At 43.9% G+C, this 16601-nt stretch overlaps 1 protein-coding gene across 1 annotated transcript; it reads right to left on the reverse strand.

The window, feature by feature from the left end:
- Positions 1–9073: 9073 nt before the first annotated feature.
- SYPL1 (synaptophysin like 1) lies at positions 9074–14503 on the reverse strand. The gene is made up of 5 exons (XM_066182879.1): positions 14402–14503; positions 13579–13697; positions 12241–12445; positions 11227–11415; positions 9074–10338 (listed from the first exon to the last, which is right to left on the reverse strand). The coding sequence occupies exons 1-5, from the start codon at positions 14471–14473 to the stop codon at positions 10222–10224; spliced, it is 702 nt and encodes a 233-aa protein (XP_066038976.1). The 5' UTR covers positions 14474–14503; the 3' UTR covers positions 9074–10221.
- Between the last annotated feature and the right edge of the window lie 2098 nt (positions 14504–16601).

A 16601-nucleotide genomic window follows, 5' to 3' on the forward strand; every position in this document is an offset into this window, starting at 1 on the left:
CTGCCTGCTCAGATCCCAGGGGAGATGGGGCACCATCCACACTTTGTCAGTGCTCCAAGGTTTGCTTTCTGGGACCAGTCTTGGGGTAATTCTGCATCTGGAAGCAGATGTCATGAGACGTGCATCAAAGAAGCTCAGTAGAAAAGCATGGGCCTAGGCAGGGGAGTAAAGAAGTCAAATGCAAACTTCAGCAAGTTTCTGCAGCAGGCTCGGTGTTATTGAGTGAGAGACACATTTGCAAACAAAATAGATCAATACGTCTTACTCTGAATTGTATTCAAGAATTGGTACCACTCTGAAGTTTTTTGGTACCAAACTTCAGCTGCTGTGGGTCAGTAGATGCCTGGGATTTGATTTTGGGGCAGGATCCATGCTTAACTTCTGAAACTTGAGAAGAGCAGTTGGTGAATGACATCAGCAGAGCATAGCTTGGTCTGGCCATGCAGTTGTGCTTCATTTTTGATTCCTCCCTATGGATACCAGCTGGGACCATGCAGACTGGAGCAGCAGCTCTGTGTTTGCATAGGATTGGGCTCTCTGTGCCCAGCACTGCTGCTGGGCAGCTGTGACAGCCGGCTGCTGTGCGTATCCACGCACATGAACCTCACCGAGGGAAGGTTTGCAGGCTGGCTCCTGTCCATGGAGGCAGCAGGACTGGTGGACCCACAAGCTGCTGTACCCGCACATTTAGCACAGCTCTGGAAACAGCACCCTGTGAGGGGACAGGGTGGAAGGATAAGGAGCTGCTGGAGAGGGTCCAGCAAAGGGCAATAAAGACAATGAGGGGTCTGGAGCATCTCTTGAGGAGAGAGTGCAAGAGCTGGGCCTGCTTAATCTAGAGAAGATAGAGAGGGGATCTCAACAAAAATATCTCAATGGCTGATGTCAAGAGGAGGTACCAGACTCTCTTCAGTGCTGCCAGTGACGGGATAAGGAGCAATGGTCATAAAAAAACCCCCAAATCGACAAGAAATTCCACCTCAGTTTTAGGAAGTTCTTTATGTTGAGGGTGGCAGAACACTGGAACAGGTGCCCAGGGATGTCATGGATTTTCCCTCTCTGGAGACATTCAAAACCCACCAGGACACCTTCCTGGGTAACCTAATTTTGGTGATCCTGCCTTGGCAAGGGATTGGACTACATGTTCTCTAAAAGTCCCTTCCAACGCTAATTATTCTGTGATTCTGCAACAACAGGGGCACTCCTGGGCCCACCAGCCCCAGGCAGAGAAGCCCCAGCACCCCATTCACTGGCCTGGTCCCAGTTCACTCCAGCCACTTCTCCTTTCCTGCAGGTGCTGCAGAGAAAGGCTCTGTGCCATCCAGTCAGTGGCTGGTCAGCTGAAACTCTCTCCAGGCGCTGCTATCAAAGAGGGAGGCAGGGGATGGGCAGCACCTGAGACGGGGAAGCGGAGGCACGGCGTTCCCCCCACGGCAGCACGGCTGGGCTCCGGACAGCCCCGCGGAGCCCTGCTCCTGCTGCCTGGGCTCCCCCAGCCCTCGGGGGCTCCGGGGACAGCAGCGAGCCCAGCCCAGCCCAGCCCGGCCGGGGCCCCGGGGCTCCCCTCGGGCTGCCCCGCACCCCCAGCACCGGCACAGGGCCCGAGCAGCGGAGGCTGCAGGGCCCCCGAGAGAGGGCCAGGCACAAAGACAAGTAAATTTGAGAACGAGAGAAAAGAGCCGGACCGTCAGGCACCATAGCAATGTGGGCGTATCCAGAAAGAGATGATCCCCTTATAGGATTTATCCGTTCCAGAGCACACTGGGTCACTCCAGGAACGATCAAATGACCTATTTTTTGTTTGCTTTGAGCTCTTCCCTTCGCCACACTGAACTGAACCCTTTCCTTGCCGTTTATCTAAGACGGAGGATGGATGCTCCTGTACTTCATCTCCCACTCTTTTGTGTCCGTGCAGACTGGATACAAACGGCAGGCAGGGAAGGATGCTCTGGCAGTTCTCTGCATAGCCATGGGCACCAAAGCAAGAAGGAACCATATTCAATCCATTTTCACACTGAATTTCTAAACGCTCCTCCCTGCAATATCCAGCCTGATCACATCTTCCCACTTCATGCAAGCAGTATAACCACACTGACACCTAGAGAGGAGGCTGAAGTTTCTCTGTCAACTACCAGCACCAGGGCTAGCTGTCTGATACTCTTACTCTGAAATGTCGTACATTGTGAAAGCATGCAGCCTGTGGCAGAAGCATCTATGAGATTAGACACCCCCAAAATTTCAGGGGAAAAAAAAGCAGTTTAAAAAAGTGACAGAATTCAAAGAGGTCAAAATGGACGCTAATTTCTGCTAATGACCTTCTGCCAAAGGGTATTTCCTAGTTGCTATACCAAAATACAGCAGTATTTGCTTGCTACAAAATATTAAAAGGCAAAGACTTAAATTCAGATATGAAACCTCACCTATTCAGCTGCTACCCAGCTATAAAAGTGTCTGAAGAAGTTTGATACCTTGTTCTGTCAATCACTACCCCAAAAGCATCCCCTAATATCCGAACACCCCATTTGAGCTTGCCCAGGGAGATCAGAGTCCCACCAATGTCTAACAGCAACATATCAAGCTCAATGATGTATAAACCTCAGTGAAGAATTTCCTAAACTACTTTGCCTGATGCCAGGATGTGTTTTGGCATCCTACCAACCCCACTGGTGCTGGAGGGGATGAGAGAGAAGGGGGAAGTGAGCAGAGTGTTGGTGTAATTCTCCCTGTCTGTCTGCACAGGCTGGCTGATGTCTGTGGGGCAGCTGCAGATAACCCATGTGAGTGCACCCACCAGGACCAGCAGAGCGGCAGCTTGTACCTTATACCCTTTTGTCCCCTCCCCACCACTGCTGCACACGGAGTGAGTGAGCCAGCTTGAATGATCAACAAAGAACTAAAGTAACAGATATTTCAGGACAGCATTTCAGTGCTGCTCTGACACCTAAGTCAGGACAGGGATTTCCTCATGCACAGCCAGTATTGAATCAATACCATGCTCTTACATGCTCCTGAAGAGATCCTGCCCCATCACTGAACCAGAAGCTTTTTCCACAGAGTTAAAGGGGCATGAACTTACCCTCTTAACAAAATAAAGCAGCAGCCAGCCCCAGGGTGTCTCCAGCCAGAACTTGGCTGTAATCACTCTGCTGGCCCTTCTTGTATGAATGAATCACTGTCCTTTCAGCTTTGTAAGCTGTAGGTCGTGGCAGGTGGTTGCAATTGAATGGTAGCTCAAGGAAATAATCCAGAAGGGACTGATCCTTTCCGCCCATTTTGGGGCACCAGCACATATGCATGACCAGTAAAACTCCACCACTCCATCCTGGAGGCCTATTGCACTTGCTGTAAATCCACATGTAACTGCCCAGCTCATGGAAAAATAAGTTCGTGGTCTCTTGAAGGAGAAAGTAAAGATCTTCCAGGTTTCCATCAGTCCTGCTCTACTTCCACCAAGAAACTGTTGAAAGCTCTGAAGTGCCCGCACTGACCACATATTAAACCAGACAACCTATAAAGTTCAAAATTAAATTACTTCCTTGATTAAGAGCTTTCAGGGCCTCGGGACAAAAAGGAAATACATGCCCTTTGGCTTTTTTACTTTAGCAAAGCATTTCTCAAATTCATTTCTTGGTCTGTCTTCATTCTTGAGATGCTCTTCATGGAGCTGAATGCAAAAAAGCATTCAGCTTTCCCCTGTGCCTGCCAGTCCTTTCTCATTACTTTTGATGCACAGTCTCTGTGGAAACTAAAGCTAAAAATAATCACCCTCATCTCCTCCACTAGCACATACTATTTTATTCTCTAACCATCATTGCTTGATCTACCTGCATTCATGATCTTCTAGGAAGAGACCTTCCCAGTATCATGCCAATTTCTGTATGAGTCCTCTCCGGGGGTACTGCAGGTGGTGTGCCTGGGATCATTGCTTGCACACTGTCATAAAGATGCCTTGCATCCACAGTCACTACTGGGAACCTCTGAAAACCCCAAATTCAGCTCTGAGCTGCTGCAGCTTGAAGGACTATCACCATTTCTCTACTTTGGAGTCATTATTAGAATATTGTGTCCTTTCCTCTTGTGCTTCTGATCAGGGATCTTCTGTTTGCTGGTCAGCTCACAGTGAAATGTGCAGTTGAATTGCAGGCTGTTTGCATGGTGTAAACAGGACCTGTTCTAGGGCACATCATGGCAGTAAAGGGCCCAGAGCCAACACTGGCCCTTCTGAAGGGAGGGAAGCTGCCGATGCAATACTCCATTAAGTCCTTGTGTAAGAGTCAGTCAAAATCAGTCTCAAGGCATCACAGCCTCCTTTTGCAGTGTGCAGATTGGGCTGTTGTATGGTACTAGAAAAAGATCTTTCTTTAAATAGCCAACATCTGTCCTTTACAGTTTGCCCAGTCTTTTGTTTCTTTGTTGGACAGCATTCTTTTTGTCACTGCAGGCAGAGACCTCGACAAGCCACTGATGCCACCCAAACGCGAAGTGAAAATCTAAGCAATATAACAGAATCTACAGAGAAATACCCCTGAGGTCTTCCATGCTACAGCCACCTCTCTGTGGAAGAAGAGGTGTGCCATTTCAGCTCATAGGATCAGGCACAATATAGAATAAGTGTTCTCTAGCTATTTTAGAGTGATTATGAAATGAAACCTGAGGATACAACTCCTGTATTAATGTGGCTGTTGAGGGAGCAGCAAAACATTTTGTTCTGCTAGAGCCAGTGTAAAAGCAGAAAATAATTTCTCTGATCTGAAAGTTGTTTAAAAAGAAAATACTACAAAACTTGAAAAGGAGTACAGTCTAAAGGTAATAATGAAATATAGTATTTTCAGTTCAGAAAAAGGGAAAGAAAAGCCACAGAAGCATAAGGCAGGAGAATCCAGCAGAAGGATTAGCATGCACAGTGCAGCCATTCACCCCAGAGCAAAGGAGAGCTCCAAGGGAACCTGATCATATTAAATATGAAGCTAAAATTAGATGCTTGGAAAAGAAGATCGAGATGCAAAAATTAAAAATAGCTGCTGTATCTGCAGAAAGTAGTGGAGAATTAGATTTGAAGTCACCAGAGGAAGATGATTTAGGGGATGTTACATATAAATGAGAAAATAGAAAGTAGCTAGGAAGATCAGCATGTATAACAACAGATGGATCACCATCACAAGGCGGGGGGGGAGGCATAGCACATAAAATGACTACTGCTTTACATGACAAGAAATAACCCAGGGGATTCAGCTGCTGATCTTAGGGCACAGAAAGCAACAACTCTGGCCTTGAGTGTGGGCTAACTTCGAATTAAATTGAAACAAAACAGATGATTTGATTGAAGCTTGTGCTAATACCAGATTTTACTCAGTTTGTGATCAAGTATCAGCATACAGCCTTCTCCATGACTGCATTAAGTCAAATGGCTGTGCAGACAGGTAAGGAAGAAATGCAGCTGGCAGCAACAACAAAGTCACAAGCCAAGAAAAGACAGAGCATGTTTTACAAATAAATGAGGAGTTGCTCAATTGTTGACAGGATGTAATAGCAAGTACAAACCACCCTCTGCTGATAGGGCACAGGTACCTGCAAGCAGCAGGCACAAGCTCCTGGCAGCAACCACAATCAATCAGATTCCATGGGCCTGATGGATTATGAGAACACAATGTCAAATACACCCCTACTATCTGCAACAAATGCTGATGTAGCAGAATGAGAGGGAACCTACTTAGAGAGCTAGAAGAACACTCTAAGTATTATGGGTTTGGTTCAGGAGGTAAGGGAGAAAAAAAAAAGCCTGAGGGAGAATTCCAGTGTCAGCCAAGCAGAACCCACAGTGAAACATTAACTGAAAACATGGACTGCAGAGAACAAGATCTGGCAGAGGCAGATTTCCTCAAGAAAAGAACGAAAGAAAAACATCGTCAGGGTTGGCACGTATTTCCCTAGCCCCTAGAGTGCTTGCCCTGAATAAAAGGGCAAAACCTTTGACTGTGTCCATGTGGGCACAAATTTTTAGGATGGCACAACACAGTTCTATCTTGCTGCCTTCCTAACTCAGGATGAAGAATGAAATATACAGACAAGAAGAGTGCTATTTAGTACAGGTAAATTTTTGGAAGTTGCAACTGAAAATTACAAGAAAAATTTGTAAAAACACAAGGCTGAAATTTTAATTTCCTTTCCCAACTCTAAACACATAGTATCTGTAGGAAAGCTGTGTTTATAAGGCTACACCTGGCTTCACTTGACATGACAGAGGGGAACTCCACATTTGAGTCAGTCTCTACAATGCAACTCTGGAATGGTGCAAAGATACAGGGCCTGGATCTTATACTTGAAGAAAACGCCTTCATTCCCTAATATTTAAGAGATGGGGTTGTGCTTCTATCCTATACCATTCTTTTGACTAATTAATTATTCAGCTTAGTATTTCAAGGTGATTAAGCTGCAAAATCTGGCTTCTGACTCTGGTCTCTGTGACAACAGCTTTGCTTTAGGCAGTACATCAAATCTGTTAGGAATGAGCACATACTAAATACTCTCACAAGAATAAAAGTAGATGATCCATGATGATCCAGAATGTTTGATGTGCTGTCATGACTTGCTCAAAAGTGGGGCCTTTGTGGAAGCGTGAGGGACTGTGTTCATGCAGTTTCCAAGAGTGAGGTACCCCACCAGCTCCCCCGGAGTTTGCAGTAGGGCAGGCAGCCAAACCAGCCCAGAGCAGCACAGCACAGCCACAGCTTTATGTGCTGCTCAGTTCTAGGCAATAGGGAAAAATAAGCAGGCTTCAGCTACCCTATATCCATGAGCAGGTGACAAACCCACAGTCTCACAGCTCTCCACATCAAGGTGGCATCTGTCTTCTTTCTCACCTTCAGTGAGAACTCCACACCCATGTCTTCCACTCCTAGCCAAGTGTGCGGCAGAGCCAGAACCCTGAGGAATTCACCATCCATCACAAGGCACTGTGTGGCTCCAGTACACTCAATTCTAGCAATGGTGCTGGCCTCTCAGCTGGTGTTTCAGTGCCCCAGGCCCAGCCTGCGCTGCAGATGGGTTTCCTTGCTGAACTGACAAGGCCAAAGAGGTACAGACCCCACAGTGACTCCATTCTGCACTATTGGCACTGGTGCTTGGGGATTTGACATCGCCAGACCTCTCTTGGATTTAATTTTCTACTGCTTTTCCTGCAGGCTGGTGGCAAAGCTCTCAGCCAGCACCGACACCACACCAGTTCCCACGTTAGGGATTCCCCCGGGAGTTAGCACATGCAAAATATACACTTCTCAGCATTGTCATAGAGGCCTGATCCTCAAAATCACTGGTCACAGCAGCCGAAATCACAATGTACTTGCCTCCTTAAACACTTCCTGTTGCTAATGGATTCTACTCTTCTCTAAGGAGCTCTCTACCGTTACCCCATGCTGACCCCTCTGGCTGTAAGGTGATGGTGAAGGAAAATAAAGCTTTCTCCAACTGTGAGTTTCTGATCAAAATCCACCTCTCTAGCATCACACCAGGGATCATACAGCACTTGACTTGCTAGGGCTGCATAACTGTAGCCTGCTACCAGAATAATTCCTGCAGTATGAGAGGATTTTTATGAGCTGGCTCCACTGATGGCTGCAAGTAAAATTGCTGCCAGCTGAGGATTACTAACCTGTAGAGAGCTGGCAGAGATCCAGGCCCTTTGTTCCCTCAGTACAGAGGGATCAAGCACACTGTATCTCCTGATAGCAGTGGTGATTCTTGTGCAGTCAAGATAAAGCTGGTAAATCAGACAGTCATCCCCCTACCCCCACCATGAGTAAATAAGACACTGAATGTTTTGGTGCTGCCAGCACTAATATGATGTTAATTCAAAGGCAAAGACTGCTCAGCCCTTTTTGGGTGTCCACGGTAAATGAGAGCAGCTACTTACTCCTGCTGCATGATGCTTTCCATTTCATCTCATCTGCAGGACTCGAGCAGCCATCAAAGCCTGCAGTGTTCTGCATCAGTCCCTCCCCCTACAAAGGGAAACAAGCTTTATCCTAATGAGCCAGAAGTGCACATGGGGTTACTTTTTCTTTTTTAATATCTTGCTTGCTGTGGACTACATATCACAATTACCTTGGCCTGTTAACAGCAACCTGGCTCTGCATTTAGCTCTGTGGAACACACACACATCCAGCCTGAATTTCTACAAAACAAAAATCCCTTATCTGTGAATTTCTATTTTACCAGCTGTAGTGCTGCCTGTCATGTTCCACCTCCTCTTTTGAAGGAAAGTACTCCAGGGATGGGACATACCTATTTCTTCTACAAAAAACATAAGGGTGAGTTTCAGCCTTAAGGAAACAAGGGACATCTTTTTGAGTGGATATGGAATTCAAGATTTTGTTGAAACAATCAGTGTGCTAAGCTTTCCAACTCTGTTTCACTTGTTGGCTGGACCCCAGCCATCAATAAGGCCTATACTGCTCTAATTATTACTGCTCTCACGGGTGCAAAAATACTCACTATCACCATTTTATAACTAGGCCATGTCAATGACTAACAGGTTGGTTTATGACAAAGTAGATAAGCACATAACAAATAGACAGGAACATAGTTCTGTTAAAAATATTAAGGGTTAATTTAGAAATATTTTAGCCATATCATATGTAACCTTAAATCCCAAAGATGGAAAAACCTAATTAATGTATAACTACCATATTTTTTCTTAGACAATATGAAACTAGGAGTTTCAGATTTTAGGAAGAAATATGTATTTTTAAATAAATAAACCTCCACAGTGATGCAAACAAGTGACAATTCCCCTTATTACCTCTTCCAAAAGGCAATTCAAATGAGATTCTGGATAGTTAAAAGTAATAAAAACCCCTACTCTGAACTGACAGAAAGAAGTGCTGAGCAGCACTAGGCAGCAGTAGCCTGCAGGAGTGATACATAGTCCTCTTTACCAAAAAACCCACAGGGCCCCAGTGTAAAAGCCCCTCCTTTAGCACAAGTAACCCCTCCAGCCAACATGGGCAACCATAGCTGAAACTACAAAGCCAATGCATTCGTATCCACTGCTACAGCAGTAAGGACCCAAGGCACATTCTCTCAGCAGCAGTCATACTGACTTTATTATACTCTTTGAGACTACAGTTTACTCCCAGAATGTCAATAGTTCTGGCACACCCAACAATTACCATCTGCGTTATATACACAGTATTAAATCTATTTTCATCACAAACAGTTGAGCAAACCAAAAATAACAGAATAGCTTTCAAATTAGGTTTATCAAAGCATTTGTTCAGGGCAACTCACAGGGAGTCAGACACCTTAGTAAAGAAGTCCACATAAGAAGGCCCAAATAACTTTCCCAATGAAAGAGCTGAACAACGTCAATGAACAATTTGTCATGTTCAGACATCTCCCCTTACATCCTTTTACACACAACCTTTGTTCATGCACCTCAAAAGTAATAGACGGGAGTGGAAGCAATAACAGAATGTATCAACTTTGATTTCTACAGTATTTCTGTTTTGGGCAACACTTTATTTTTCCTCTCCCCCTCCCATCCTTCAAGTGTTTAAATCATCTATTTCTCCCACATACAAGCTCTCATATTAGTGAGACTAGAAGCTATGAACTCATTCAACAAATTTCCTTGTTCAGCGATTGTCCCAAGCCATTAAACAGTAACAACATATTAAGCATAGAAGTAATGTCCTTCCTGACAGGCCCAGCAGCAGATCTGGTACAATGATCTGAAAGGAGTATCTAGAAACCTACACATTCTGGCTGCAACTTTGACAGAGCTATGAATTCTACTCAGGTGGCTTTTGCAAGGTATCAGTGATAGGAAGAAACTAAACTTTTTAACCTGCCCTGGGTGATTTACTTTCCATTTCTCAGAGAATACTTGCCAGAACTAAACATTTTGCAGTAATAGCCCAGATAGAGTTGCTTCTCAGCCATCCCTCCTATAAGGCTAATTTAAGAACCAGAAAGGGTCATCCAGATAACCTCTTCATTTCACTCTTCAAAAACTGTAATATAATGCTGCACAGCCTTGAAAGGGACAATATATTTCATGATAATTAAACATTCAGTTGGAGTACCCAACACCTTATCTCAAACCATAGTACAAAATAGAAGTTTCTATGAATTATCAGTTATTACTGAAATGAATCCTAATGGTTCCATGCTCTTGGTAGTGTGATGTGAAAGAGGAAGCACTTCAAACTATCAATATTGTTTTTATACCCTTTCCGTTGGACTTTCAGAGATTCTGTTCCATTGGTTGTGCAAGTTGGTGTCCTTGTATACAAGCCAAACATTTCCTGCCCATAAAATCATATTAAGCAAGCCAAACACCTGTAGGATAAAGAAAAAAAAAAGGGGGGGAAGAAAGGTTAATATTAAATTTGTTGTGTTTGACTGGGTTTTGTTTCTCTTTTTTTAAAAGAAGCCAAAATGTCTCTTCAAGGCAAACCAGAAGCAAGCACTATCTTTGGCACCCCTTTCATTTGGAGAAGATATTTCCACACTCTTCAGAGCAATATAGGCTATTTTAGCTATTTAAAAGAATTCTTTGTAGACCAGATAGTCAAACTTACTCTACATTTTGCACAGAATTAGAAAAAAACCTTTTCAGTCACTGAGCACCTCTGCAAATACACTTCCAGACCAAATAACTTACTAATTATTACTGGGCCAATGAATAACAGTGAGTTTTGAAAAGCAGGATTCACTAGAAAGATCATACAATAAGCTTAATTTGCTCTGCTATGAAATTTTCTTTGTATGAACATGAGCATCACACCATTATGTTACAAGGAACCTCAATTTGATGTGTAAAAATGCTCACAGTTGAGTAAAAAGCTAGATTCAGCACCAGCACAGAACTTCCTCCTTCCTTATTTCAGTCATCAAACCGCTTGGGTGGCCCAGTAAGAAATTTTAAGTTGCTCTTGGCTAAAGGCAAGAGTAGACACTCAAATGCATCTGGAAATGCGGCATGTAACAGCTTTAGTGGTACATCCTGCAAGTTGTTTCTCATTATTTTCTTTAGAAGAAAACTTGTTTCCTCCAAGAAATTATTTGCTCAGTGTTTTACCATAGTATTAATGGATCTGAATGACAAATAACCCATAAAGAACTCAACACAGAACAACACATGCAATCAGTAGAACAGGACTCTCAGGTACCATTTGTTGTTTTCCAACACATTCATTGTACCCATCTGGTGGAAGGCATACATACCACAGACACATTCAGAACTCCCATGCTGGTCACAGAAAGAAAATGGCAAGTTGTTCCTGCTGCTTTGCAAGATTCAATTCCCGGGATAATGCTGGCTCCTGTGGACACTTTGATGTCAGCAAGTGCTTTTGCCCAAACAAAAGTACTGACCAGCCACAGAAAGGCTGTCAAGACACTGATCGCCAAATCCTACACAAGAGAAATACTCATTAACAGGTTAAAAAAATGCAGGAATATACATGAGAGCAAGGCAGAGATAATATCAATTATATCACCAAGATAACTGCATCAGTGTTAAGGATCACAAGCAAATTTAGTCATTAACAATGTTATAGTTACAACTCAATGTTGATAACCAGCTACAAAACTATATGCTTGTGCTTGATAGATACAAAAGACAATCTTAACCTAAGAAATCTGTTCATAAAATCAAATGCCAGCACCTATTTTAGGAGAATTTGAGCCAAAGTGAAGAAAAGTGAGGATGAAGGGAGAAGGGCAGAGGGTTTAAATCTGGATGGCTGATAGGCTAAAATTTGACTTGAAAGATCACTAAGCCCATTTTCAAGCATGTTATGAAATTTCTCATTCAGAGCTTCAATATTGAAGGTGACTAAAATTCACAAGGTAACTATTTCCCTCTGCCAATTGCAGCAGGTGCTCTATACAGAGAAAATTTTCAGATTAACAGAGGAGGTTCCTCAGTACCTATAGAAAAATTGTATACTCAAGTGCATGATGCGAAAGAAAAGTTGTGGTGAAGGTACTGTTCATCTGAAAAAGTGGAAGTTCCTTCCACTGCTTCAATAACTGCAGTAGGTGTGATGCCATGGATGGCCAAGGGATTTGGGTCCCCTTTTCTGCTCAAGTGCTGTATGGCCCAGTCTGAGATACTTGTGTTCACACTCCCTTTAACTTTTGTAACTACTGGATATCCACCAATAATTCTTGCATTAGCAATATTTCCCATCTCTTTGTGGCATCAAAGCACTAAAATAGCTTCATATTACTTACAGTGAGTGGAAACTTGTTATTTTGCTGATACACATGGTAATATCCAATATATACCACAAGAGCAGCAACACAGTAGAAGAACACCAATGTTGCAAATGCAACAAAGAACTGTGCAGAAGAGGAGAAGTTGCCCGTGAGGTAGACATCAGTCCAAGTACCACCACAGCCTTTTGGGTCTGGTGCACTAAATACAACAGTATTCAACCTGTGAAGATTATATCCATGTAGTTAGAGTTTGCTATACAATGGGAGCTCCGTGTAATTACACTTCATGCTGCACAGCAACAGCTCTTCAGCATCCTGATTGTGTAAGTTTACTCTGAAAGACACACTATAGATATATAAATAATCAGTTAATCAACACAAGGGTTTGTCAAACTATCTGAAGATTGTACCAAATCCTATACAAAGATATACAATAGTACCTTCTGGAGAAGAATCCTTATCTCATTTTTAGAGCAGTCGAACAGAAAAATTCCCAATTTGGAAGCATACTTAGCAATATTACTTGAGAGACTGGCAGTTAAACAAGGCGGTCAGGACTTAAAAGGCATTACAGCTACAAAAAAACCACAAGCACCAAAGCTGAATAGATAAAGCTATGTGATTAGCATTGATCACTCTGTGACCAGCACAGAATTATTTCAGAACCCCACTTTCTCCTCCAAATGCTGTTTCAATGTTGGGTTTTGTGACCAAATGCTATACCGTTGCAGTGGCTTTCACTGTATCAACCTCTGTATTTATTTATGTTATTATGTTTATTGAACACAAATGGGACACCAACCCTGCACTCATCATAGCTGTGGAAAGAGGAAGCCTTCTTCTGCTCCAGGAAAGGAGCTTGTCTCTACAAGAACACTGCAACAACACTGAAATATTTAGGTGTTTTGTTCCCAGCATCTTCACCAAGATGATGTTGGAATAAACTGAAAAGAATTTTCCATTGAGTCTTTGAACAAAAATAGGATAATGGCACACTCAAAATAATCTTATCTGGACCTCCAAAGCAGCTACAAATTGATGAAGAATTAGACTGTTGAAATGGATTGTGGTTTTTGGCTTACTAATTACTTTCTATAGCATTCATGCCCTGCTAGATTAGAGCTTAAGATAGAGTCATATAGAGCATAACAGCCTGCTGCCATTTCTGCCCACTTCTTTCTATAGGGCACTAACAACTACAGTGCTTTGAACAATTACAACTATTTTTTTTTATTTCTGCTACAGAGCAAGCCAAAAGTTTCACATCTTCACTTATACAGTAAGCACATATTCATAAGGAGGCAGATAGGGAAAAGGAGAATAAGAAATAATAACTGAAGACCTAATGCTCACCTGAATGGATAAGCAAAAGCAGCTGTAATTGTTTTGTTTACCACACCTTTGCAGGAAACTAGGAGAGCAGTTTCACCGTGGAAGCCTCCACATGTGGCAAAAGCAAAGATGGCAAAAAGCTATAGGAATTAATACAGAGACATATTAGTGCACACCACTAGAGCTTAAAGGAAGCAAACTCAACCCTAGGCTGAAATAGCTAAAGACAAGAAACAGCAACAAATTTAGCAAAGCTGAAGTATGAAGTGATGTCAAGAAGAAAATGCTGAGTTTCTAAAATTCAAAAGCATAAGCAACACTGCTAACAAAAGCCCATTTACAAGTGCTTTCAGTTTATTTTCAGTTGCACAGAAATTTTTTGGGGGGTTGTATTTGGTTGGGGTTTTTTAATATACTAACAGCCAGCATAGTATTTTCTGCAGTTAATTAAGGAAATATTTATACAAGTCTTGCATATCCACAACTATAAATTCAAATAACTAGAAAGTACATGCTCAGAGTATCACACATCAAGCAGACTCTCTATATAGCTCTTATTTTCCTTTTTTTCACTATCCAGACCCTAAACCCCCAAGAATCAGAACACAAAACACACAGCAGCACAAGCTGCTGTAACGCACTTGTAATTAACACATCGAGTTTATGTATCTGCAGTCCAAGGGTGTGGCTGAGGAGCAGCCAGGTGTTGGACACCCAGCACCAGGAACCTGGGGCAGGGTCTGTCAGCCCAGTGGCTCACACCGCCCCAGGGGTACCCAGCCCAGGCACAGGAGCAAAGCCAGGCCTGGGGCAGCAGAGGAAAAAGCCCCCCAGCTCCACTCACCCATTCAAGGACCTTAACAAAGCCCAGAGGCTCCAGGAGCATGCTGAAGTCCATCCTCAAGCCCACCATCATGGGAGAGACCAAGGCAGACAGCAGGAACCAGGGCCAACACCAGCTGCTGCAGTACCCCCGGCACCTCCCTATAGGGGCACCCCTTGCCACACCCCCTCACCTGGAGATGGGGATGGACCCACCCACAGACACTCAGCTGGGGCTATTCAGCCCCAGGCCTTGACGGCGAGCTGGGGAAATGATGCAGTGGCTGTCACAAGGAGAACAGCACAGGCCATTTTGTGTAATGAGGCAGCAGTGTCTTCTTCCTCTACCCCTTCCTCAGCCCCTTCTCCTTATCTTCCCACCCAGCACACTTTGGACAGTCATATGTGCTGTACCTCGAGCTTGATGATTTGATGGCAAGCAAGGCACAGGAGCCCAAAAATCCATGTGCTTGCCAAAATCTCATTGACTACCTTCAACTATTTAAGCTTTAATTGTTTTCTGTGGCTTTGTTGCTGATATGTTAATCATCAGTAAAACTGAAGAGCTAAAACTCATGCTGAAGAGGGTTTGAGGACTGTCAGAGGAGCTGCCCTCTTCCCTCTCCCCTGGCCAGAGACCACGGATAGCCAAGGTGGCTGTGGGCACAGCACTCACTGCCAGTTTCCTGGCTCTGAACCAACATCCTGTAGGAGCTTCTGGGATTGCTGGGGGCCTTTGAGGAACATCAGGGTGTCTTGCTGCTCTTGGGAAGGGGTGGCTATGGGAGGCTGTGGCTGCTTCTAGCAGGATCCACCTGATCTGGCAGCTTATAGCAAGATCTGCAAGTGGATCCTGGCCAAAGGTCCTGGGTCCCAGCTGAGTGCATTTTCGCTGCCAGGCAGCCTTGAAGAAGGTTCTGAGGAGATGCCAGTGGAAGAGCTGGTTTTGAGTCCAGCTCCTGGGTATAGTTAGAGTACGCAGCAGCTTGTGCCAAAGGGGGCCAGCAGCCTCCACAGGGCAGCAGTGCTCAGCTGTGGTGGTGGTGGGGTGCTGAGGGTCTCAGTCCCAGCACTGCTGGGATCAGCACTCCCTGGGCTCAGATGGGGCTGCTGAGTGGGCTGAAGCTCTCCAGTCCTGGGGCTGACAAGCTGAGGTGCTCCAAGGACCTGATACCGACAGGAAGGAAGGATTGCTCAGGGCTGTGGAGGCTGGGGGCTTGACTGAGTTTGCTCTGTAACAGATGTTCTTGCCGTGAATAAGTCATGGGAGGCCAGGCAAGGGTGGGAATACAGGAGGAAGCTTCCAGTCTGGGGACTACCTGTGAGAATGGTAACAAAGCCAGTGTTCAGCTGGCCTGGGGTTACAGGGTCTGCCATTCTCACACAATTCAAGAAGAATTTTTGACACCAGCATTCTGTGCAATGACCAAGAGAGGTGCTGACATCTGCCTGTTGCTACAGATCCTGGCAGGAGTGTAAGTTAAAGCTGTGAAAACGATGGCTCTTTCCTTTCTTTAACTACTATGTTAGATAGTACATAAATCTCACAGAAAATCCACCATCATCCAGAAAAGCAGTGCTGAGGGTTCAAGCCACCTTGGTTAGCTTTGCTGCCTGGATTGCCAGTGCTTTTAAGGAGTAAAATAGGAATATAAAACCAGGGACAGACCAAGGTGAAATGTCTATTTGCTCATCTTGACGTCCTCCAGTCCAAAGAAAATCTGTTCCATATGTAAGTGGCTTATACAATCTGAGTTCAGCCAAAATGAACCAAGTCACACCCTGTCCGCTCATTCAATATACCTCTGTAATTTTTTCTGTCTTCCTTCTTCTACATATTCTACTTAAGCTCTATAAGTGATGTATCTCCCTAAAAATTCATATAGACATTGGTTTCATTACTCTGCTTTTTCCATTTCTCAGTTAAAACCATTCCATTATTTAAAGCATTTTTCAAAAATGCTCCTGATTTCTTGCTTTTTCTTCCTCAAGCCTTCTCAGATGTCAGATGTCCAGTATGGATGTACTCTGAACTATATACAATGTTCTAGCTGTGGGCTCATTAATCCAAAATTGGAAAAGGTTCTTAATTTTTCCTTCCATATAACTTATCTTCCCCTTGAGTTTAAAAGTATTTTGGAACATTTCTGCTTGTGGATTTCATTATAAAGAGATACCAAACATTTTAAATACAGGTGGTCCTTCCAAATAGCTAATTTCAT

The sequence above is a fragment of the Chamaea fasciata genome, unplaced genomic scaffold (assembly GCF_029207755.1).
Source record: "Chamaea fasciata isolate MVZ Bird 193981 ecotype frontalis unplaced genomic scaffold, bChaFas1.0.hap1 SCAF_5, whole genome shotgun sequence".
Lineage (NCBI taxonomy): Eukaryota > Metazoa > Chordata > Aves > Passeriformes > Sylviidae > Chamaea > Chamaea fasciata.

Excerpts from the sequence above, each read along its gene's own strand:
- SYPL1 (XM_066182879.1), bottom strand. The coding sequence starts at position 14,473 with ATGATGGTGGGCTTGAGGATGGACTTCAGCATGCTCCTGGAGCCTCTG. Across the intron at positions 13,698-14,401 it reads TTGTTAAGGTCCTTGAATGG|CTTTTTGCCATCTTTGCTTT; the intron begins GTGAGTGGAGCT and ends TAATTCCTATAG. Across the intron at positions 11,416-12,240 it reads ATAACAAGTTTCCACTCACT|GATTTGGCGATCAGTGTCTT; the intron begins GTAAGTAATATG and ends TCTCTTGTGTAG.